Below are 23,477 nucleotides of genomic sequence, written 5' to 3' on the forward strand. Positions count from 1 at the left end.
CAGAAGCTGAGAGCTGATCTCATGTAGCTTTCGTGGAACCTTTGTCCCCTGGTGCCGGGGACAGGGAGCCCTCCCTCATTCTCCTCCAGACCACCAGAGCACCCGGAGTAGGGGGAATGTAGGGCTGGACTGAGTGCAGATGGCCTCCTGGAGCTGAACCTTACCCCAGTCCTTCCAAAATCTCCATCGACAGCTGTGCTTGGGGACCCAGCCTGACGTCAGACAGAGCCCTCAGCTGGCACTCCTACCCTTTATATAGGAATAACCAGGAGAATGGGTGGGCGGTCCCAGTAGTGCTGGATCCAGGACCAGGGCGAGGGGTCCAGGGCCTTGTATTTGGGTCCAGCTTTGCCCCCAGCTCGGGAGGCAGCTTCTGGCAGACTCTTTGCCCCCACTGGGCCTTGGTCGCCTCTGCTGTGGAATGAGTGAGTTGGGCCGGTTAACTTCTAAGTTTCCTTCCAGTGCTACGTATCTCTCATGCAAAAATAACCAAAACAAGGTGAAGTCTGGGGCTGTGAGTGTAAGGACCCAGGAGTGGAGCCTATCTGTTGCAAACCTGGTGAAGCCCTTTGGGAGAGAAGGTCGAAAGATCTGCATCTTAAGATCTGGGTAGCAGTTTTGCTGGAAGGGTCTTTGGGCTAGAGCTTACAGGGCCACACGTGGGTCACAATATCCATGCTGTTGCTGCCCTAGCCTCTGCCCTTGGTTCATCTTTCCTCCGCAACCTCCTCTGAGTCGACGTGGGGGCAAGCAGCTTCTCTGGTCTCGCTGGCGGCTGGAGGGGAGATCGGCTAAGGACACCTCACTAACAAGCAGGTGTGGGGCGGGCCTGGCACTGCTAACGGGGGCAGAGGAGCCACTTCTGGTCGCACAGACCCATGTGTGAAGCCCTTCAAAGCTGCCAAAACATTAGCTCTGATTTCAGCCTAGCAGGATAAGCAAAGTGCCCCTCGAGCAGGAGCTAGGGCCACTCTTCGCTTCATGGTGGTGGCACAGTCAAAACTACTTTCTCAAGGCCTGAGTCCTTTTTGAAGGGCTCATTGCTTTGCTTCCTGTGCTCACTTATTCCAAGGACAATGAGGACACGCTGGCACTGGGGTGGCCTCTCCAGCTGTGTTGCCACTTCTGAGAGCCGAGAAGAGCCCTTAGTCACTCTTCCTCCAAGCAGAGCCTCTTACCCCTTCTCAGATACATGTAGCCTGCAAGTGGGTTTGCTTAGGCATCCTCCTGAGTGCGCATTTGTGCTGGGCGCGACCTGCAGGGTCACCTCCCTTCAGTGGTGGATGGAAGGAGTCTGGGAGGTTGGAGGGGGAGAGGAAGCTGTGTATCACCTCAGAAGTTTCTGGGTGAGTCAGGGCTGAGTGGAAATGGTCAGTTACCACAAGAGTCAACGTGGAGCTCAGCAGGACAAGATCTCGGCCCCAGGGGTGTTGACAGCTGAGGCCCATTCCTGTCCCAGGCCAGCTGGAACCTCTGAAAAGTCAGGCTACCCCCAGCATGCACAACTCCTTGTTTGAGCTGCTTCTGGCTGGGAGAAGGGGAGAAGGAGTCCCCACGCAGAAAGACCATTCTGGCCCACTGACCGACCCCCCAGAAACAGAGGATTGGAAGGAGAGGAGTGGAGGTGAGCCATCAGGGCTCCTGTCCAAAGCTCGTTCTCTTTTGGCTCACTCAGTGAATTTGGGATTTGGCCTGGCATCTTTGCTCTTCTAGGAAATTATTATACCTGACATTGCAGAATGCTTTTAAATATCAACTGATGCTTAAAATACTTTGAAGGGGATAGCACAGGAGGTATTATTATCTGCATTTTATAGGTGAATGGATTTGGTGCAGGAAGAGTGAGGAGCAAGGTTACATTGCTGGTTCATAAGACTGAGGAGTTCTCCTGGCCCCATCCAGAGTGCAGTCTGGGTCTAGGTCTTGGGGCAGAAGGAAACCCTGAGATGTGGTCTTGGCCCAAGCTGGGGAAGGTGTCAGATCTGTTTCCCATGTTTGAGAATGCTTCCCTTTGCCCTGCTTCCCTGCCTTGGGGATGAGGTGGGTCTGGTGAGTCATTATTCCCCCCACATCTGAGCCCAGGTGGCTCTGACCTGAAGTCAAGGCAGCCATCTGCCTGAGGGCTCAGGGAACCACACTCCTTTGGCTCCCAGTGGGTCTTTCTTGCCTGGTGACCAAGAGTCAACCGTCAGCCCTCCCAGGAGTCATCCTCCAGATTCCAGGGAGATTCCATGTCTTGGGGTGGGGAGATGGAAGGTAAGGACTCGAACTACCTGTCTCAGGATCTAGCGTGTTCCTCTCTCTTTTGCCTCCCCTCACCCCCCTTGCCCCGTTGCCCCCGTCTCAGTCCCTCTGAATGGAGGGAGTATTGTCCCATGACTCCTATAATGACTTCTGTTCACCTCAGGCAGGGCTGATCTCTGGGAAAACTGGTTTTCCATGGCCTATACCTTTAATAATTGAGTCTCACTGAGGGGTCAGGACTTCAGGTTTTACTTCTTCCAGAGGCATTTGCCTTTTGAAAGTGAGTGCACAACCACATTCGTGAATCCTCTGGGCACCAGCAACAAGATTGTGTATACATGATGGTTGTGGGATTGTGGGTGATTTCTCTCTTGCCCTCAAAGCAAGAATTCACAGGAAAAGGAGGGTGGAGTTCTGCCAATTCTCTGGACTTCATGGGTTAAAAACAATGGTCTTGAAGTCTTAATCCTTTTTGAAGGGAGGAGGAAGAGGGTAGACTGAGAAGCTGCTGTCCTGAGGCCCGCTAACCCCCTCTCCTTTCTGGGGTTGGTAGCTTGGTGCCAGGAAAGCCCATGAGACTCAGTTGGTGGAGAGCTGGCTTCTAGAACCAGCCCTGCTGGTTCAGGGCAGGGCATCCTCAGCGTTTCAGGGTCCTGATCAGTGAATCAAACCACTTGGTCCCTGTGAGAGGGTCCCTTTTGACCCCTAATCCTCATGTTCTCCCTGAATTGTGCCCTTGTCATTGCATCCTATCCCCTGGGTGAGTCATTTTGGGGCTAGAGTCCAGCTGGGGACTAGCTGTCCTGGTGGGATTAACCTTGACTTTAGGAACTTGGCCAGGAGGCCAAAGAATCTTCCAAGGATGGGTGCCTTGCTCACTGTACCCTGGTTCCCTCGTCTGGGTGGGAAAAGAGATAAAGGCCAACAGAATGGCCAGAGAGGGTCTTGGGCTTCTGGGAGGATGTGGATACTTCCCTTCTAGGGTCCTCAGCATTGGCATCTACAAAACTGTCTGGAGGCTCATCCAAGAAGTGAAAGAACAAGGGACCCTGAGTGGTGAACATTGGCTCTGTAAATAAAGTCAAGAAAAAAATGTGACACCAAAAGAGGCTGCTGACCGTTGGCCCAGTCCAGGAGTGTTCAGAGACAAGATCTAGGACACGGAAAGGATCAGTCTGCCGCTCTGACTCTGTAAACCCTGTTTCTGGAGGGCTTTCAGCTGCACTTGAGGCATGGTCAATGTGCTGTCTGAGTGTTTGGGTAAAGGACAGCCTGGTGAAAGACTGGTGAAAGACCTGGTGAAGTCCCCTCTGGATGCAAGACTGGCATTCCTGACTCCTGGGTACAGATGTGTCCTGGCCTAGAACTGGAAAGTGACTGTCCTCCTGGGGCTTTATTACTGATGAGTCATCTGCATAACTGTGTGTGAGTGACAGTCAAAGGTATTTTACCTGTGTAACTTGGACTCAGGAGCTTCAATCGGATGAGAAGACCCGTGGAGGATAACCTTGGCAGATCCTTAGAGATGTGTGCTAAGGAGTCTTGGACAGGTGGGATTGAGTTTAGAAGTTAACTTCTATTCCGTGGAGACACTGGATGTATTCAGCGCCTAGAGGTGGGCTCAAACCAGGTCAGCCAAGCAAGGTCTCAGGTTCTGACCTCTCTTGTCCTGATCTCCAGCTTCAACACAGACTCCCTGATGCCTGGCACAGAGGCTGTCTCGGAGCAGTGCTTCCCAAACATTGGTGCTCGTGAGAACCGCCTTCTGAAACACGCAGCTTCACGCTGACCCAGCCTTGGAGACTGGGCGTCTGTGCTTAGAAAGCCCTGCAGCTCTCGGATACCACCTGCACGTGGCCTGAGAGCTCTGCTTTGTTTCTTGGCCCGAGTTCTAGCCTATCCCTGGAATGCTTGCTGGGCAAACAACTTGACTTTCCTGTGTCCGCTTCCTCAGAGGTTAATAGTCCTTGCTTCCCATGCCTCAGAGGGCTGCCAGGATGAGAGAAGAACATAAAACTGCTCTGGGACGTGTGAAGTTCTGCGTGAAGGCAAGACATCACTCAGCTCAGTGCTTGGCTGTAGCTCAGCAGATGCTGTAGTGGGGGCTCCTTAGGCTTCTGGGGAAATGATCAAGAGGAAGCTACTGGAATTTTTAGGGACAAGGCAAGAGAGGCAGGAGCAGTGGCTGTCACATACCCCTATCCTTAGGCCCCCATCCTGTCCCTGAGAGGGACAAACAGACCCAAGGAAAGCTGCTGGCAGGACGTAAAGGGGTGGCTGAACCCCAGCTTCTTCATCTTCCCACACCCCTTAGGCACATGTTGGAGCCCTGGCCTTCACAGGACTTGGTTCGCAAACCACGTGGGAGTAGAACAAACTCTGGACTGAAAGTCATGAACCTGGGCTCTGTCCCAACCCTACCCTGACCTTGGGAAAGTCTCTAAGGCTCCCTGGCCAGAGCTTCCCGTTCTGCAGTTGGACTCGGCAAGGCCCCTGGTGACTCCACAGTTCTGAGTCCATGTGAAAGTGCTTTGGAACAGGTTAGGAGCTGGGGAAAATCAGGTGTTTGGTTGGCAGTAGAGAAAGGAACTGAGCCTGGACCCCCCGTTGGGTCTGCAGATGGGGCAAGCTACCAAAAGGCTGACTCCAAAGACAGCAGAGGGGGTGTCAGGAGAGAAAGCAAAACTGGTTTATGCCATTCTCTGCCCAGCACGCAGGCCTTCCCATAATCTCGGGTTGAGCTGGGGGCTTGCTATTCATGTACTCTGATGTAAGCACCCAGGCCCGTCCAGGGCCAGGATGGCTGCCTTGGCAGCAGCACATACAGTACAGTACGGTGTGTCCTGGGGTAGACCAACACTCATCTTACCGGGCTCTCAACCCATTCAGGTGTCCTGGGTGCCCTATACCTTCTCTCACCTCCTCCAGGGGCCGTTAGGGGGCTTTTGCTAGATGCTGGGGAGATCAAGGAGAGAGGGAATTGGATTTGATTTCATGGAATTGAACTGAATTTAATCAGAGGCTCTTGAAGCTTCTGACTGCCTCCCAGAGGAGATATGAGGCCCAGTGGCACAGCTGCTTCCTGGGGATTGGGCTCTGGGGACCCAATGCCACAGCTTGTTTCATTGAGAGATTTTTCCATCAGAGTTATTTATAGCCTGGGAAGGAAGGTTACAGGGCATGAAGGCATCACCCTTGGTCTTTTTTTTTTGCTCCAAATTGTTTAGCAGGTCAGTGCCAGCTTGACACTAAATCCTAAAAATCCAGGAAGGCTATAGATGTAAATGTGTATACACACAAGCACATACTTGAATTCCTCTCCGCGGCCCAGGAGTGGAAATACACAACAATGGGAAGTTCATGATAAGCCCCCAAAGTCTGGGGTGCTCATCTCCCTTGGGATTATGTAGCCCTTTCACCCTTGCCAGGAACAGAAGGTGTTTGGAGAATATTGGAAACACCACAGGTGGTCAGACCCAGAGTATGTTCCACCTACCATCCCACCATCATCCCCACCATTACCACTGTCATCATCCCCACCATCCTCACCATCATCATTACCATCACCACCATCACCACCATTCCTACAATCAACATCATCAATAGTAGAGGGCAGTAGGGGCCTATGGAAAAGGCTAGATTCATCAGAGAAGCCTGGACCATTGCTATTCCAAGAGTACGTGCCAAGCCTTGGATGACTCATCCAAGGAACCTCCAGTGGGCACACGAGTAGGGAGGAGCCAGGAGCAGAAGCCTTGGGCTCAGGATTGGGCTCAGCCCTTGGGCTCATGGCCTCAGGGCTCAGGATTATTTGGTTTATCAGTGGTTTGCAGCTTTGGCTGCATGTTAGAATTATCGTTTTGTTGTTGTTGTTGTTGTTGTTGTTGTTGTTGTTGTTGTTCCAGTCCTGATGCTAGGGATACATCCTAGTTCAATCAAAACCTCTGAGGAGAGGGGAGGAGTGGCACCAAGAACTGGCTGATTCCAGTGTGTAGCTGGTGCCCAGAACCACTGGGTCAGAGGCATTTTTATCAGGGGGTGTACACCAGTGCTTCTCAAACTAATGTGGAAACAAAGCATTGGGGCATCTTGTGAAAATGCAGATTCTGATTCAGTGGGTGTGGGCTGTGCCCTGTGAGTCTGCATCTGTACCAGGCACCCCCGGGGTGCTGGTTCTGCAGGTGCCCAGACCACGCTCTGAGTCCATGAGAGGGACATGGGCTCTGAGTAGCATGGGTGTAATACCCCACTTAGGGCCAGGCAATCTCCTTTGCTACTCTGTAGTTAAATGGGTTCAGCCAGTTGCCAGCTGTGTGTTGGGCAAGGCATTCAGTGTCTCAGATTTCAGTCCTCTTGGCTATAAAACAGGGATAAGAGGAAGGCTTGTCTTCCAGAAGCAAGTGAGATTAAGTAAATTAAGATCAATTACTGTTTTATTTATATAAAATGCTTAAGCATTGCCTGCACACTGAATAAATTGTACGAATATATCTCATATGACATATATTACATGTATCTTGCTGCTCAGGATTGTCAGTCTCTGGGTTAAACCAAGTTCCTGCCATAGATTTTTCTCCAGGGAGTCAGGGGGTGGGGGGATGGAGATACAGGCAGAAGAATTAGGAGGTAGGGAAAGAAAATTTTATTTTTTTTTTATTTATTTTTTTTGGGGGGGGGGAAGAAAATTTTAATGGATAACCTCCGCCTCTGCCACAGAGGAACCAGAAATTCTTATTGTACCCAGATGTCACCACAGACCTCTCCCTAGCACTTTCTGTGGGCCAGGCAAAGTCCCAAGCCTGGGGAACATGGGGAAGATTATTAAAGCCTTGGCTCCTGCAGTCCAAACGTGGAGAGAAGGTGTGTGAAGGGAAGGGTGAGGGCTGGGGTTCCCCTGTGCACCCCTAAACACATGTTGGCACAGGAGGCCTGGACGAGGAGTAGGCAGTTGTGGGTTCCAGTCACCCATTAGCCACCTGCCGTCTTAGGCAAGTCAAAGACTTTCTCTAGACCTTCTGAAAATGTGTCTGATGGTAATCAAGGAGGTCAGCCAAGGTCATGAATGTGAAAGTGTCCAATCAGTGTAAGCAACTCCTTTATAATTAAGAGACACCCAAATTTCCTCTTTCTGAATTTGATAGCAGATTGCTGCTGTGGGGGTTAATGAGAAAATATTTGTTCTTGGCCCCTGGAGGCTGCCCCAGATTTCAGGGAACAAGGCAAGTGGGTACCCTGACGCAAGAGGGGCACCCCAAGAAGTGGCTTTTCTTGGTGGGAGGCAGAGGTGGGAGTACCAGGCTGTCCCAGCAGAGATGGGATGCTGCTTCCTCATAAAGCATCTTTGTGAGTCAAGGGAGTCCTCGGGGCTGTCTCAGCTACCCCAAGGTAGAAGGCCAGTCATCCCTCATCACCCCCTGCCCCCCATGTCTGCAGAGGTCCTCCTCCTGGAAACTCCCCCTCCTTTTTTTTTTTTTTTTAATTTTATTTATTTATTCACGAGAGACACGGAGAGAGAGTCAGAGACACAGGCAGAGGGAGAAGCAGGCTCCATGCAGGGAGCCAGGTATGGGACTCCATCCCTGGACTCCAGGATCATGCCTTGGGTCAAAGGCAGACGTTCAACCACTGAGCCACCCAGGTGTCCTGAACCTCCCCCTTAAACAGGTCCCAGCCTCAGTGGGAGGAGACAGAAAGGATAGACCCAACCTTCTCTCCTGACCCCATTTTGCACATAAATCACGCTTCTCTCCTGACAGAGGTCTCTGGCACAGATTAGGCCCCCCACCTCATGCTCTCCTGCTCTCCTCTTTCTGTGCCATGGGTGAAGCCATGGGCCCTTAGAAAGGGATCCCCTCAGGAAGGGGTTGGCTAAGGCCACCGGGAAGCCCTGGCCCTGCCCGTTTTGGATATTCCCTCCTCCTCGCCCTGCACGTCCCCTCTAATCTAAGGTAGAAAGGCCAGCAAATGCCTGCCCTTAAGGGGACAGAGTTGGATATATGACTTAAGGCCGAGAGCCACAAGTAATCCCCTAAGTACTTGCCGTGTAACCTGAGATGATCTGGCCCCCACACACCTGTTTTCCCTCCTTTGCTGATAGCAGTATAAAAAGCATGTGGCTAATGACTCTAGGAACTGACAAGGGGGTGGAATGTCCAAGCATCTGTCCTATCTTGGATAGATCTCCTAGTGAGCCCCGCTGCACGTGTGCCCGCCACTAGGTTGAGGGAGGGCTGGAAGGGATCCCTGATTTCCAGCCCTGTAGCGATCAGGACCCGGGGGAGGCCCGAGGGCCCGGCCCAGGGTGGGGCTCTCAGGGAGGATGCACCGCGGGCGATCACCCCGAGCCACCACAGCTTCCAGGGACTGGGCAGGAGGCGGAGTAACGCCTAACGCCACTGTGCTTGCCTCAGGGCACATGCCTCGGCCCACGCCTGGCCTGGAGGATTGGAGCTAGCTTGCGTTAGATGTTAGACGCTTGAGGGAAGCAGAGTGAGTGCCAACCCTGTGAAACTGACCAATGGTGTTCTAATCATTTAGAACTGCAAGTTTCCGCTTCGGGTGGCACAGAAGATGTTGGCAATTTGTTGGAGAATCACTTCTCTGCTGGAGAAGCAAGTCTAGAGGAGAAGGAAAGGGCGCTTTATGTGGAGGCGGCCCCTCAAGAGAAGACCCTGCTCCTTCATTCCCCGGATGGCAGGGAGGCTGAGAGCTCGGAGCAGCCCGCTGCCGGGGCCCCCGCCGCCGGCCCCGGCTCTGCTCCTGAAGCCAGCCTCTCCAATGCCTCAGCCTCAGAGTCAGCTGCCCCCGGGGGCCCTGCGGGGCCTGGGGAGGAAGAAGCGGGCCCACCGGGAGCCAGCACCCTTCCTCCAGACGGGGAGGGCCAGCCTGGGGGAGAGTTGGGTTTGGGAGAGGGCCCAGGTCAGGAGGGGGCTGCTGGGGAGGCCGAAGGACAGGCCGGGAGGGGTGTGGTCCCTGGGGAGGCTGAGGAGGTCCTAGGGGAGCACCCCGAGCAGGGGGCAGCAGTAGGGACTGCACAGCCTGAGGGCTTGGGGGCCTTTCCTGGCCCGGAGGTAAAGGAGGTCCACGTCCCTGAGACACAACTGGAGCACAGCCCGGGGCCTGATCAGCAGCTGGAAGTGCCCGATGGAATCTCAGATGTGGACACAGAGACCCAGGAGGGGGCCGAGGGCCAGGGGGAGCCCAGCCCCAGCCCAGCCTCGGAGGCCAGCACCGAGCAGAGCTCCAAGGGGGGGGGCACCCAGGAAGATCACCCCCCCAAGGGCCTGGCACCAGGGCTAACCGAGGAGGGCCTGGACGAGGCCTCCTCTGAGGAAGAGAGTGGAGATGAGGAAGGAGGAGGAGCTCCATCAGAAGAAGAATCTGAGGAGGACAGTGGCGACGGGGCTAGCTCAGAAGAAGCAGGGGGTACCTCAGAGGAAGCCGGGGAACCCCAGGAAGCAGCAGGAACTGTGAGCCCTGGAGAAGAGGGGGCCCAGCTGAGCTCCAAGGAATTGAATACAGGGCCCGAGGCAGAGGAGCCCAAGGAGGGGCCTCAGGGTAGGGGTTTGCCAGGATTGCTCCTGGCCCCTCGGGCAGCTGCCCTCATCCTGGAAGATGCGTGTGGTGGGATAGGCAGGGACAGGGTTGGGGTGGGGGCACTGGAGAAGCCCCAGCCAGCTCTGGGTTTGCTGGGTGGGGGCCCTGCCAGGATGCCTGGCTCATGGGGTGCCTTCGGGCTGCTCACCGGTCAGCAAACCGTCCTTTTTGGAGGGACGAGTGGGAGGCCGCACCATGGAGGGCCCAGAATGAACCCGTCACTTCCCAGCTAGGCCCTCCAGAGCCTCCCTCTTAGGATCCCTCAATCGACTTTAACTGGGACCAGTGCCGTAACCTGAAGGACACGGGATGTAGTGGCAGGTTTTGAGGCCCCACAGTGGCAGGCTGGTGGAGAGAGGTGCAGGGAGGGTGTGTTCCGGAGCCTCCCGGGGGTCTCCCCTTGAAGACTAGGCCAGGTCAGGTGGGGTGGACAGGCACCGGGGTCAGGATGGCAATAGGAAACCTCAGGCTGGCTATGACGTTAATGGGGCGCAGGGGAGGGGATCCTAGGGATGGCTGGGGGTGGGAGGCAAGCCACATCTGAATAGGCTGGCCTGGACCAAGGCAGCCTTGAGATGGAGGGACTGGGCTCAGTCTTCACATTCCAGCATGGCTCCCCGCCAGATTTCCTGGCAGGATTTAGTTTCCACACTGCTTGTTGGATCCTGTACACTCCACAAGGGGGAGGGCCTGCAGCCATGGGGGGCTCCCTTTTTCCCGGGTCTGCTCTGTACTGCATCTGCAGTTGGGGTGCCGGGGCTGATCTTGGTGGAGAATCATACTCCTGAGGTGCTACGTGAGGCACAGTGATTATTTTCTGCTCCCTTACCTTGTGGAACTGGTCTCCCCTGCCCCTCATCCCAAGTCCATCCCACCCGGTACAAATGGCTGTGATTCAGGGCACCTGCAACATGGGCACCCCTCCCTGGGAGCCTGCAAGGGTTCATAGGGGCATCTCCCACTTGGTCAGAAGCACTGGCTGCCCCCCACTCCCCACCCAAGACAGGCTCCTGGGAAGTAATGCAGACGCCTCTAAACCACTACTGGCTCCTGCTCCATTTTTGCCTACTTAACTCCTCCCGGGGGTCTCAGCTCTCAGGGAGGTTTTCTGAACCCCTGCTGAGACCTCGTAGGTGCAAATCTTAGGTCCTCATAGCTTCTGGAATCTTTCCTGCCTTAGCCACGACACTAACTGTAATTATTACATTACTTTCAAGATGACTCCCCCCACCCCCTGCTTCCGCGCTCCCCGAGAGACTATAGGAAAACTGCCTAAGGGCAGGAGCTGTGTCTGTTTTGGGCACCACTGCTTTCCCAGCGTGGAGCTCAGTGCTTCACCCCTAGTACATGTTCAGTCAGTATTTGTTGAAGAGGTAAAATGGATCATGGAGTTTGCAGAATTTGGGGTGGGTTTTCAGAGTCCGTCCTAGAGACAGAACTCTGTTCAGCTGAACTTGGCAAGCCTTCCTGCAGCTCTTCCTTATGCCCTTCCCTGTCTTCACGGGCTTAGAGCCCAGCTCTTAGCTTTGCCCTAACCCTGTTTTCTGCTTCTCTCCTCAGAAGAGGCAGACGATGTGAGTGAAGAAGCCCCAATGAGGGACCGCTCCCACATAGAGAAGACTCTGATGCTGAATGAGGACAAGCCAGTGGATGACTACTCTGGTAACCAGAGGGAGGCTCTGGGACTGGAGCTGGGAGAGCTGTGTAACCAGGGGCCAGGCGTAACCTCCGGGGTTGGGCTCTGAGGCCGGTGGGTCCCCAGGCCAAAAGCCCTGGAGATGGGGAGGGGGCTCTGTGGAAGAGCCCCCCCCCCCCCCAAGATCCGCGTTCAAGGCCCGCATGGGGACTTTGGCTTAATGGGGTGAGGGGAAGGTGATCCAAGCAGAGGAAACTCTGCCAGGGTAGAGGACAAATCCCAGTGCTGCCTGGGGCCCGGTGCCAGCCTTCATGCAGTGGCCGGGGAGGCTTCCTAATAAGAGTTCATCCCATCTGCTTTGGTTTTTCAGTTTATAAAGCCCTTTTATTTCTGGCACTTCATCCTCATAATAACCCAAGGCAGTGGGGCTTACTGCCTCCTCTTCATTGATGAGCTAGCTGGAGCTCGGAGCAGCCGCGGTTTGCAAAGGGCACACAGCTAGAGGGGAGCAGTGGGAGGGTAGGGTGTAGACAGCCTGGCCAGGGCCTCTAGTTCCTCCTTCTGGGCCTCATACCCTGCAGGCTCCCAGCCTTACCGTGTGAGTTGCTTCTCGGTGGAAGGAGAAGAGGATTAGGTTTTTTTTTTTTTGAGGATTAGGTTTAAAAAAAAAATAGTTCAGGAGGTTTTGAGGGTGGGAGGGAATGCCTTTTGGTTAAAAATTTCTGAGGTTTGGGATGTGGCCCAACTCCTTCCAGGAATGCTAATACAGGGCAATCAGTCACTGCCTGGGTGGGGAGCTGCCCTGGGGAGTGGGCCAGACTCTCTCCCTTCACCCTCTCCTTTCATCCTTTTCTACCCTCAGTGGTGCTGCAGCGGCTTCGAAAGATCTACCATTCCTCCATCAAGCCCCTGGAGCAGTCTTACAAATACAACGAGCTTCGGCAGCATGAGATCACAGGTACATCTCGTGTCTGATGCCTGTGCTCTCTGGGGCTCTGTGAGTGGTAGGTGTGAGCACATGTGGAGCTGAGCTCTCCTGAATCCACCCTCCCCGCAGGAAGGCCTCAGTCCTGCCATCACCCTTCCTTTGCAAGGGTGCCCTAATCTGCACAGGGTTTTGTAGAGATAACTTTGTTTGCAAGTGTTCATGTTTCAGTAATGCAGTTGTGGTTTACAAGGACGGCAATGCCAATTTCCAACCTCCCACTTCTCGCCTGTGCTGAAGGGTCCCCTGAGGGCCCCCGGACTGCCTGCGAAGGGATCATGTGTTAAGTCCCCTAATTTGCCTGGAGTCCTTCTCTTCTCCTTATCACTCCTTTGGTCGGCTTTCCTTGGGTCTGGATACTTTTAAAAATTTGTTTTCAGGGCAGCCCCGGTGGCACGCAGCGGTTTAGCACCGCCTGCAGCCCAGGGCGTGATCCTGGAGACCCTGGATTGAGTCCCACGTCGGGCTCTCTGTATGATGCCTGCTTCTCCCTTTGCCTGTGTCTCTGCCTCTCTGTCTCTATGAATAAATAAATAAAATCTTTAAAAAAAAAAAGTTTGTTTTCAGAATAATAAGAACAAAGGACACTTGTTGCCAAACCAAAAAAATCAAATAGTAGAAAACACTATGCATTGAAAAATAAAAATCCCTCTCTTGATTTTCAGCTTCTCTGCTTCCTCTTCCAGAGACTCCCTCTGTTACAGTTTCCAGACATTTGCTCTGTGCACATGAACATATGCAAGCATGTCCTTCTCTGTTTTACCCAATGGTATCACAACACGCGGTTGTGTGTGCACGGCCCTGCTTTGCTCTTTCTGAGCGTCTGAGAGCATCACACTGTGTAATCACTGTTCTACTTAGGACAGCAGAGCATTCGCCATGTTCCTTTTCCAAAAATGTTACCAGCACAAAACTGTTATGTCTTCCGTGCAAATATATTTGCAGGACAAATCATTAAAAGTGTAACACCAGAGTTAAGTTTTCACAGTTGTTGCCAAGTTGCCTTAGGTGGTAGCAGTTTGTGGCCACAGTGATGGTCTGTGAGAGATCTTGTTTCCCTGGAGCCATGCCCTTTTTTTTTTTTTCTATTTTTTTTAAAAGATTTTATTTATTTATTCATGAGAGACACACAGAGAGAGAGAGAGGCAGAGACACAGGCAGAGGGAGAAGCAGGCTCCACCCAGGGAGCCCGACGTGGGACAAGATCCTGAGACTCTAGGATCACGCCCCCAGCCGAAGGCAGGCGTCAGACCACCGAGCCACCCAGAGATCCCTGCCATGCCCTTTATATGAGTTATTCATCTCTGAAAACTTTCACAGTGGCATCTGATTGACTGGTGACTGGCACTATGCATCTCTTTCTGTGTGATTTGGCGATTTCTGTATTACTTCATGTGGTGCTCCTGATGGCTCTAACGTGGGTAGGGTATTTAGAGTATACATTATCCCCGCTTCACAGAAGAGGGACCTGACGCCCAGAGAAATGCTGGGTTTCCCAGGATCACACAGCAGGAACCAGGAGCTGGAACCAGGAGCTGAACCCTCTGCTGCTTCTCTGAGAGAATGCCCTTTTCCATGGCTTTCCAGACTGCCTCTTGCAAGCCTAGGAGCATATCATCCTCTTGGGCTTCACAGGGAATGTGTTCTGTCGTCCAGGGTTGCCTTCCCTTGGAGCCCTCAGACCCAGTGGCTTGGCTTGCCCCCCTCCCAGGCCGTGGACAGAGAGTGGGGTAGGGGGGATGGGCATGGGTGGGGGGTGAGGAGATGGTTCTCTGCTGGAGGGTGTCCCTGTTTCCTGATCCCACTTTCTGGGCTTGGCTTCTCTCCCCTGGCCTATCCTGGTACCAGGGATTCCACCAGCTGGCAGATGTGCCTTCCGGCAGCTTCCATGCCTCACCTGTGGCTTCCTGCCTATGCCAGTGACTCCCCCTGCTGCAGACAGCCGAAACAGCAACCCCCAGAGAGCCCATTTCTGGTTTGTCTCAGCCGCGAGCTGGAAGGTCCAGTTCCCTTGTGTCTCCGGGGCCTGGGAAAAGACACTCTTTGTAGGAGCTCTGTGGCTATAACTGGGGACTCCTGCCACCCCCTCAGTCTGCCTATCCCCTCAGTCTTCGAGCCAAAGGTTGACACCCAGAGATTTGAGTGATTCATTGTGCGTATTTGCAGGCAGGGAGAAATGGGGCAGGGCCGTGGTATCAATTTCAGGCAATTACATATGTGCCTGCCGCTTATGAGACGCTGTCTCGGTCTTCTGGGACTAAGTTCTCACCTTAGAGAAAGAAAACCAGCACATCGAGAAGCAAGGTGCAGAACAAGAGGAATACTGTACTCCTCTTTGCATAAAAAAGATGGGGAACGTGATATCTGCTAATATTGCTTATACTACATGTATTAAAATGCCCGAAAGAATATAGTAGTGGATGATATGGCGTAGGCAGACTGGGGACAGGGATGCAAGACTTTCATTCTATACCTTTTTATACTTCTGATTTTTTTTTTTTTTAAGATTTTATCCATTTATTCATGAGAGACACAGACAGAGGCAGAGACACAGGCAGAGGGAGAAGCAGGCTCCCTGCAGGGGGCCCGACGTGGAACTCCATCCCAGGTCTCCAGGATCACACCCTGAGCTGAAGGCAGACGCTAAACTGCTGAGCCACCTGGGCTGCCCATACTTCTGATTTTTGAACCAAGAAATTAAATACATCAAAACAGAAAAGAAAAAAACGAGTGTCCACTGTCCAGGGCCTATGTGCCAGGCTCAGGGCGACACAGGTTGGAGAACTTGAGGTGTATACATGACGCCGGGCTGGCCTCTGTGCTGTGACTCAGAAAAGCTGCAAGAGCACGTGCCTGAGAGTCTGCAGCCAGTGGCTGCATCCCCCTCCGGCCCCCCAAGTTTTTTTTTTAATATTTTATTTATTCGTGAAAGGCACAGAGAGAAAGAGACACAGGCACAGGCAGAGGGAGAAGCAGACTCCATGCAGGGAGCCCAATGTGGGACTGGATCCCCGGTCTCCAGGTTCACACCCAGGGCTGAAGACGGTGCTAAACTGCTGAGCCACTCGCCACCCCCCCAAGTTTTGAAAGTCCTGGAGGATTCTGCTTTCCCTTTGCAGGGACCCTAACTGGTGTGGGCCAGCAGGGTGTTCTTCCTGACATTGGACACAGGGCCCAGGAACCCAAGAACTGCCGAGTCAGTGGTTGGTCCTGGGACCTGGCAAACATGTTATGGTCTCTGGAGGCTAATTTAAGACTGGCTGGGAGCCCAGGGTCAGGCTGAGCCTGAGATAGGATGTCAGGGGGCCCCCTTCCAGGCTGTCTAAGATGTGTCAGCCTCTTTCATGTCTTTTTTTTTTCCCTGTTACCAATCCTAATAGCAGAGTTTTTTTGTTTTAAGATTTTATTTTTGAGTAATCTCTACATCCATGGGGCTCAAACTCACAACCCCAAGATCAAGAGTTACCCGTTCCACTGACTAAGCCAGCCAGGTGTCCCCAGATAGCAGAGTTTTAACCTCTCCCCATAGGGTAGCTCCTTTCTCCCCTTCTTTTATTTATGTATTTATTTATTTTTAAAAAGATTTTATTTATTTATTTGATAGAGAGAGAGCCAGAGAGCATGAGCCGGGGGGAATGGCAGAGGGAGAGGGAGAAGCAGGCTTCTTGTGAGCAGGGAGCCCAAAGTGGGGCTTGATCTCAGGACCCCAGGATCCTGACCTGAGCCAAAGGCAGATGCTTAACCAACCGAGCCACCCAGGTGCCCCCTCCTCCCCTTCTTATGCACCATCCTCCAGATGTAAACCAGGGGGCTTCACCCACAGTGAGTTCTGAGTCAGCGTTTGTTGATATCACTTAGTTTCTCCTTCTGGTGCCTGTGTGCCAAGGATCTGTGTAAGTTCAAAACCATATCTTCTGGTGTCTTTTAACTGGGTGATCACACTTACGTAGCAAGAGACATGCAATGGATCGCCATACCCTGTCTGATCTCCTGTAGGATTCCATAACTCAGATGGACTAGGGGGTGCAGCATGGAACACTGTGTCACTCCCGTAACTAATTTTGTTGGTCACTTCCATGTCTAATTCCTGCTGCCTGAAGATGGGGAAATTACTTCCAAGCCCATGGTGCTGTTCCTGGGACCGTGGAGCGTTGGCAAATCCACCATGATAAACTACCTCCTCGGGCTGGAAAACACTCGCTACCAGCTCTATACAGGTAACGGTGGGATTTTCATGTGTGTGCGTTGGTATGTCGATGTCCTGTGTGAAAGCACGATAAAACATTTATATGTGTCTTCAACAGAACAATGAAAATTATATACAAGAAACAAGCAGCTGTAATTAGTTGACAGGAGCATTTTCACAACGGCCAAGAGGTGGAAACCACCCAAACATCCATGGGTGGATGAATGGATAAACAAAAGGGTCTTATCTGTACATAGACTATGGAATATTTTTCAGTCTTAAGAAGAAATGCATTTCTGAAACATGCTACAACATGCATGAATCTTGAAGACACTGTATTAAGTGCGATAAGCAAGACTTGAAAGGACAGATATCCTGCGATTCTACTTATGAGGTGCTTAGAGTCATCCCATTCATAGAGACAGAGTAGAGTAGAGATTACCAGGGGCTGGGAAGGGGGAATGACTTGGCACAGTTTCAGTTTGGGAGATAGATGGTGGTAAAGGCTACACAACAGTGTAAATGTACTTAATGCCACTGAACCGTACACCTAAAAATGGTTACAATAGTCAATTCTGTTAAATATATTTTCCTACAGTTAAAAAAAGAAGGAAGACACTAGCTTAGCAAACAGGTCTCCAATTCTCATGGCAAACCTTCCTGGGAAACCCCTTGCTTATCCACTTATTTTGTAGTACAGTCACTGTCCCAGAGGTGACTGTGTTCCTACTGATCTCCTGCCCATGTGTACAGGCGCTGAGCCCACCACCTCTGAGTTCACCGTCCTCATGCACGGGCCCAAGCTGAAAACCATCGAGGGTATTGTCATGGCTGCCGACAGCGCCCGGTCCTTCTCACCCCTCGAGAAATTTGGCCAGAATTTCCTAGAGAAGCTGATTGGCATCGAGGTTCCTCACAAACTTCTGGAGCGAGTCACTTTTGTGGATACACCGGGCATCATTGAGAACCGCAAACAGCAAGAAAGAGGTAATTAAACACTTGTGTCTGAACAGCATGAGTGTTGTTTTAGGAAACTGTTCAACGTGGGTAGGAGGCAGATAGGGGAGAGGAAATGTGGCCAGCCTTGTCCAAGATCTAGGGGTGTGGTCTTTGCTTCCAGTCCCTTCTGTTTGTCCCTGTGGTGCTACTTAGGTGTGTAGTACTGTGTCCTTTCACCTCCCCAAGGACTGATCTGGTTTGGGATTGATATTTTCCCAAGAGGAGGCCTGGTCTTCTCTGTAAGTAGCTCCTTCAGGTCCCCCCTGGGGCTGAGCCATGTTTGGGAGGCTCAGGCTTTCCTGAGGGATCAAGAATCTGGACTCCTTGGATCCCAGTTCAGGTGTAATTGACCTGTGATTAACTTGGGTTCTGGTTTGAACCTGACCTTAAACTCTTTCTGGTCCAGTGTCTGCTTTACTAGGTCGGCTTCAACATAAGCCTGTCTTAGACTCATTGGAGTGCCTCTCTGAGCCCAGCAGACACTAGGTTATGACAGCGGTCCCTGAGTATTGCTATGACACAGGGCTGTCTGCAGAGATGAGTCATAACAGGGAATTTGTAGGACTGTATGACCAGATGGTAGATCTCAATTTATGGTTCTAAGTCTCATTTTTTAAAAGATCTTATTTCTTTATTCATATGAGACACAGAGAGAGGCAGAGACATAGGCAGAGGGAGAAGCAGGCTCCCCGCAGGGAGTCCCACGTGGGACTTGATCCCAGGACCCCGGGATCACCACCTGAGCCAAAGGCAGGCACTCAACCACTGAGCCACCCACGCATCCCATCATTTTAAATTTTTAAAATATTTTATTTATTTATTCATGAGAGACAGAGAAGATGCAGAGACATAGGCAGAGGGAGAGGCAGGCTCCCTATGGGGACCCCAATGCAGGACTTGATCCCATGACCCTGGATCCCTCCCTGAGCCAAAGGAGATACTCAACCACTGAGCCACCCAGGCGTCCCCCATCATTTTAATTTTATGACTGTTTTATGACTAGTAATAGATTACCACTAATAATTATAATAGTACATTAACTTTTATTCTATTATGCATTGGACAATTTTATGCATTATTGGTTGATTGTTGTAGAAAAATCTCAAGACAGGTATTCCTAGTCTCCTCATTTTGGAAATAAGTTGAAGGAATTAAAATATGTCAAGCACCTACTGTGTGAGAGGCAGTGTCAGGTACTTTCATTTATTTATAGCAACATAATAATCTTTACAGCAGCTTAGGTATTACTGTTTTTCTTGTCATTTTGTGGCTAAGATGGCAAAACTTCAAAGCAGAGCTGGCTGGCCAGTGGTAAAACCCAAATTTCAGTCCTGGTCTTAGGCCAACTCCACATTGCTTCCCCTTCAATAGCACATCCTCTCTTTCATATCCTTCTAGTTCTCTGGCCTCTTCCCTTTGATGTCTTTGCCACTGTCCCATATCTTTTTAGACAGTAGGCAGATACCCATTTCAAAAAAGGATTTTGCTTTCCTGGAGCCTTGGATTCCACAGATTAAAACAAAGGTCAGGCTGCTCTTGGTTGGGGGTTGACAAGGTGCAGGAAATAGATAATTAATTCTTGTAGTCTTTAGAAACCCAGAAAATGCCTGCTGTCTTTACTTCCTTCACTCAGGCAATGATTTGGTTCTGGAGGGGGCAGGAGGGGCTTAGGGTGAGCCTGCTCAGCTTAACTTCTTGCTCCCCCCACCAAGGTTACCCCTTCAATGATGTGTGCCAGTGGTTCATCGACAGAGCTGACCTCATCTTTGTTGTGTTTGACCCAACCAAGCTGGATGTGGGTCTGGAGCTAGAGATGCTCTTCCGGCAGCTGAAGGGACGTGAATCTCAGATAAGGATCATCCTGAACAAGGCTGACAACCTGGCCACGCAGATGCTCATGCGGGTGTATGGGGCCCTCTTCTGGAGCTTGGCCCCACTCATCAACGTCACAGAGCCCCCACGGGTTTATGTTAGCTCCTTCTGGCCACAAGACTACAAGCCCGATACCCACCGGGACCTGTTTCTCAAGGAAGAGATCTCCCTCCTGGAAGACCTGAACCAAGTGATTGAGAACAGGCTGGAGAACAAGATTGCATTCATCCGCCAGCATGCCATCCGGGTCCGCATTCATGCCCTCCTGGTCGACCGCTATCTGCAGACTTACAAGGACAAAATGACCTTCTTCAGCGATGGAGAACTGGTCTTTAAGGACATCGTGGAAGACCCTGACAAGTTCTACATCTTCAAGACCATCCTGGCAAAGACCAACGTCAGCAAGTTTGACCTTCCCAACCGTGAGGCCTATAAGGACTTCTTTGGTATCAACCCCATCTCCAGTTTCAAGTTGCTGTCTCAGCAGTGCTCCTACATGGGGGGCTGCTTTCTGGAGAAGATTGAGCGGGCCATCACTCAGGAGCTCCCTGGCCTCCTGGGAAGCCTTGGGCTAGGGAAGAATCCAGGTGCTCTCAACTGTGACAAAACAGGGTGTGGCGAAACCCCAAAGAATCGCTATAAGAAACACTAGGTTGTGTAGCTGTTCTTGGGTTCCTGTTGGTGGATGAGCTTGTGTCCTAACTGTCTGAGAAGTCCTGGTTTATTAACCCTTTGAGCCACACTGGCGAGAATCATTACGCCTCGGAGATTTGGGAGTTAATTGAGGCCAGTGGTGTGAGTTGGGAGGCAAAAGGAAACTGTGAATTATAGTGTGTCCCCTCCCCTTGTCTTGTTGCTTCGGTGAGGGGCCCACCTGCTTTTCCTGGGTCCTATGGCAAAGGGACAGAGAGCAGCTACATTCTAGTGTATACTGAGGTGACAAGCTTTAAGCTAAAAGCAGCTGCAGTTCCCCTGTAAGCTGGGAAAATAGAGAAAACTTGATTACTGGAGGGCTGCTCAGGTTTTTCGAAGCTTCTTCCCGCACAGTCTTCCACTGGTCCTCCAGCCCTCGCCGGCTCTCCGGCTCGGATTGGCTTCAGCAGGAGATAGTCCCTGGGTCTGAAGCCATCTTGGTTCGAGCCTACCCCCAGGCCCTCTTTCCTGTTTCCTCAAGGGGTGGGAGAATGGCTTAAGATACCAGAACACTAAGATCGACCAGGAGTGTGTCATCACTCCCCCCCACTACCCCCCCACCCCTCACCTCCAAGCCCCCCACCACCCCCAACCCCGGGGAGGAGAAGGATCTGCCTCCCCCCTGCCATCTCTCCGATGTAGTCTTCCAAGCCAGCTGGGAAGCTAGATCCCTTTCTCAGCCCCAAGAGGAGGTTGAGTGTTCCATGTATTCAGGTAATTTACTTCTTGGAAGTGACTTCAGTGAAAGTACCGGAAGGGCTCAGAGGGTTAATTGGTTTGCAGTGTGTCTTTGTCTATTGCATGTCTTGGAAAACTCAGACCCCAAAGGCGTTGGGTTTCAGAGGAGACAATGGAAACCTTGCTTCTTTTCATTAGGGTCTTCTCTGGGCAGCCCATCTCCCCCAAATGAGGAGGGGCGGTTTCCACAACTTCTCTGCAGAGACACTGTGCAGGGGAGTCGTTTTCTCCTGGTTTTCATGCCATGGCCTTTCCTTCCCCTTCTTCTCCATTCCCTGATGTGCCAACACTCAAAACTCAGAGTGATTTCCCCTGAGTCAGAGCCAGCATTGGCCACTCCGTGTGGGTGGCAACCAAAGCTTCACATTTGGTTTTCTACCTGACCTTGATACTGATACCAAGTGTAGCACAGGGAAGCCAGGGCCTTCAGATACCAACAAGTGTGAATACGTGTGTACTGCGGTGTCCAGGAGAGATTAGGGAGATAGTAGAGGCCGGAGGGCACAGAGAAAGAATGCACTGTGAGGCCTGTCTGGCTGGTGTACCACCTTGGAGGGCAGCAGGGGATGGAGGGAAGGAGCCTTTTGATGAAAAGTAGGTGGATGAACAGTATGTGTAGATCTAGGAGACCTGGGTCAAGGCCCACCAGCTCCAGGAAGTTGCTTTGGACCAGAAAGAGAGCAAAGATGAAGGCAGATGGGAGGCTCTCTGAGGACGAGACCGAGGAAGCAAGCTGGTGATCAGATTAGGTCCACCTGGAGAATTCGGAATCCCTGCTTCCCAGAATTAGCACTCTGGTGCATGCTGCAGAACCAACCAGAGAAATGGGCACACTGGGGCACCTGAGGGGCCTGGTGACCAAGGCCTGATAAGCTGCTTTTCTTCTCACTAAAAACCAACCCTTGCCTCACCTCCTCATCATGCACCCTCTCAAGAGCTTGCCCTCCCACCTTGCTCCTGGATGCTCCCAGTGCACTTGAGCTGCTCTTGGCATATCTGGTTTTCTCAGTTCAGCTTGGGACATAAAAGGTGCAGAACTGTGTGGGCATTGTCATAGTGGCCCGTGCCACCATTGCTCTGGGGGAAGCCGGGGCAAGGGGGCCAGCGCATACATACGGTGTCTCTACTTTCAGGGGGGTGGCATTATCAGTGTGGTCTTTCCTCCCTTTCTTTGTTCCATCCGTTTGCCTTTCCTTGCTCCTGTTCCTCTGCTCTCTGGTTCACCTGTCTTTGCTCTGAATTGCCTGCAGGCTTGTCAGTTGGTCAGCCTGGGTGTTCAGTGCTGTTCAGGCCCCTGCTCTGTGGATGTGGATTTCAAGCAGAATTCTGACTCTTTGGGAAGGGGGAGGGGGTTGGGACCTGGAAGTAAATTTAGGATCCAGAGATTTCCCTCAAGAGGAGTTATTTGTAAGTATTCGTGCCTGAACTGTTGCTGTTTCTCTCCAAAGTGGAAATTTTCCTGTGTTCTTTCCATTCTGATTTCATCAGGGAGGAAATCTCAATAAAGTTCAATCTCTCTGTGACACTGCGTGCTTTCTGATGGTCTCCGATCAGCTTAATCTCTTTCTCTTCCTTGTATCTAGTGGTAGACCGATTTTTATTAAGACTTAATTGGTTTTCAAGCAGTTTCAGGTCCAGAGCAAAACAGAAAGGGAGGTAGAGGTTCCCTGCACACCCCCACCCCTACGATGCACAGCTGCCCCACCAGCAACACCCTCACTGCCATGGGATGTTTGTTCCAACTGATGAGGCGACAAGGATGCACCATAGTCACCCCGAGTCCGTAGTTTAGATTAGGGTTTACTCCCAGTGCTGTATATTCCGCGTGTTGGGACAAATGTGTCGTGATGTGTCCATCCTTTTGGAAGATACGGAGTATTACCACTGCCCTACGAATCCTCTGCACTCCACCTGTTCATTCCTCCCGTCTCTTCTCAACCCCGAGTACTAATTTTTAAGTTTCTTAGGGATAGGTTGACAGTCCGTGAATTGCCCACTGTGGCTTTAGACACTCCCAGTGCCTTCTCTAGATCCCTCCTGCTTCCAGCACCCCAATTGTCAAAGATGACTCTGAAAGCCAAGCTTCCTGTTATAGGATTGGAAACGAAGACATACTCTCTCCTCAGCCCCTGACTCCTTCTCCCTGGCATCTATGGCAGTAGCCCGTTCATAGGAACTGTGGAAGCTTCTGTCCCCAGATCTTTCAGCAAGGTAGACGTGCCACTATGTCTGTGCCCTCAACCATTCTGCTGCCCACTTGGTACCTGAAGGCTCTGGGGGAGGGAACTGGAGGGTCTGCCCTGAATGTAAGGCTTCTGCTCAAAGTGGTGCTCCCCACAGCCTGACTCTAGGCTTCTTCCTTGTACTTGCTTCTAAAGAAACTTCAGCCTGTTATTGACTCCCCAAGCCTGTGCCCTTCAGAACAGAGCTCCTTTACTTTGAAATTTTACCTATGGGGTCTTCTTGAGGACTTCACACCCCCATTTTACAGCGTGTTTGAAAAGGAAGAAGCTGGGTGCTGGGGGAGG

The 23,477-nt window shown here is 51.9% G+C and overlaps 1 protein-coding gene across 2 annotated transcripts in view; it reads left to right on the plus strand.

Moving 5' to 3' along the window:
• The window catches only part of SRL (sarcalumenin), a 38,489-nt gene extending 16,017 nt beyond the window's left edge, over positions 1-22,472 (plus strand). Inside the window, exons 2-7 of one of the 2 annotated variants that reach the window (XM_026003010.2) lie at positions 8,782-9,801; positions 11,401-11,502; positions 12,339-12,434; positions 16,562-16,678; positions 17,401-17,634; positions 19,359-22,472. In XM_026003010.2, the coding sequence (XP_025858795.1) occupies positions 8,782-9,801; positions 11,401-11,502; positions 12,339-12,434; positions 16,562-16,678; positions 17,401-17,634; positions 19,359-20,170 (2,381 nt within the window). In that variant the 3' untranslated portion in view covers positions 20,171-22,472. The remainder of the gene's footprint in view (positions 1-8,781; positions 9,802-11,400; positions 11,503-12,338; positions 12,435-16,561; positions 16,679-17,400; positions 17,635-19,358) is intronic. The other variant, XM_026003011.2, reaches the window with a different exon arrangement.
• The last annotated feature ends 1,005 nt before the right edge of the window (positions 22,473-23,477 follow it).

The sequence above is a fragment of the Vulpes vulpes genome, chromosome 3 (genome assembly GCF_048418805.1).
Source record: "Vulpes vulpes isolate BD-2025 chromosome 3, VulVul3, whole genome shotgun sequence".
Classification (NCBI taxonomy): Eukaryota; Metazoa; Chordata; class Mammalia; order Carnivora; family Canidae; genus Vulpes; species Vulpes vulpes.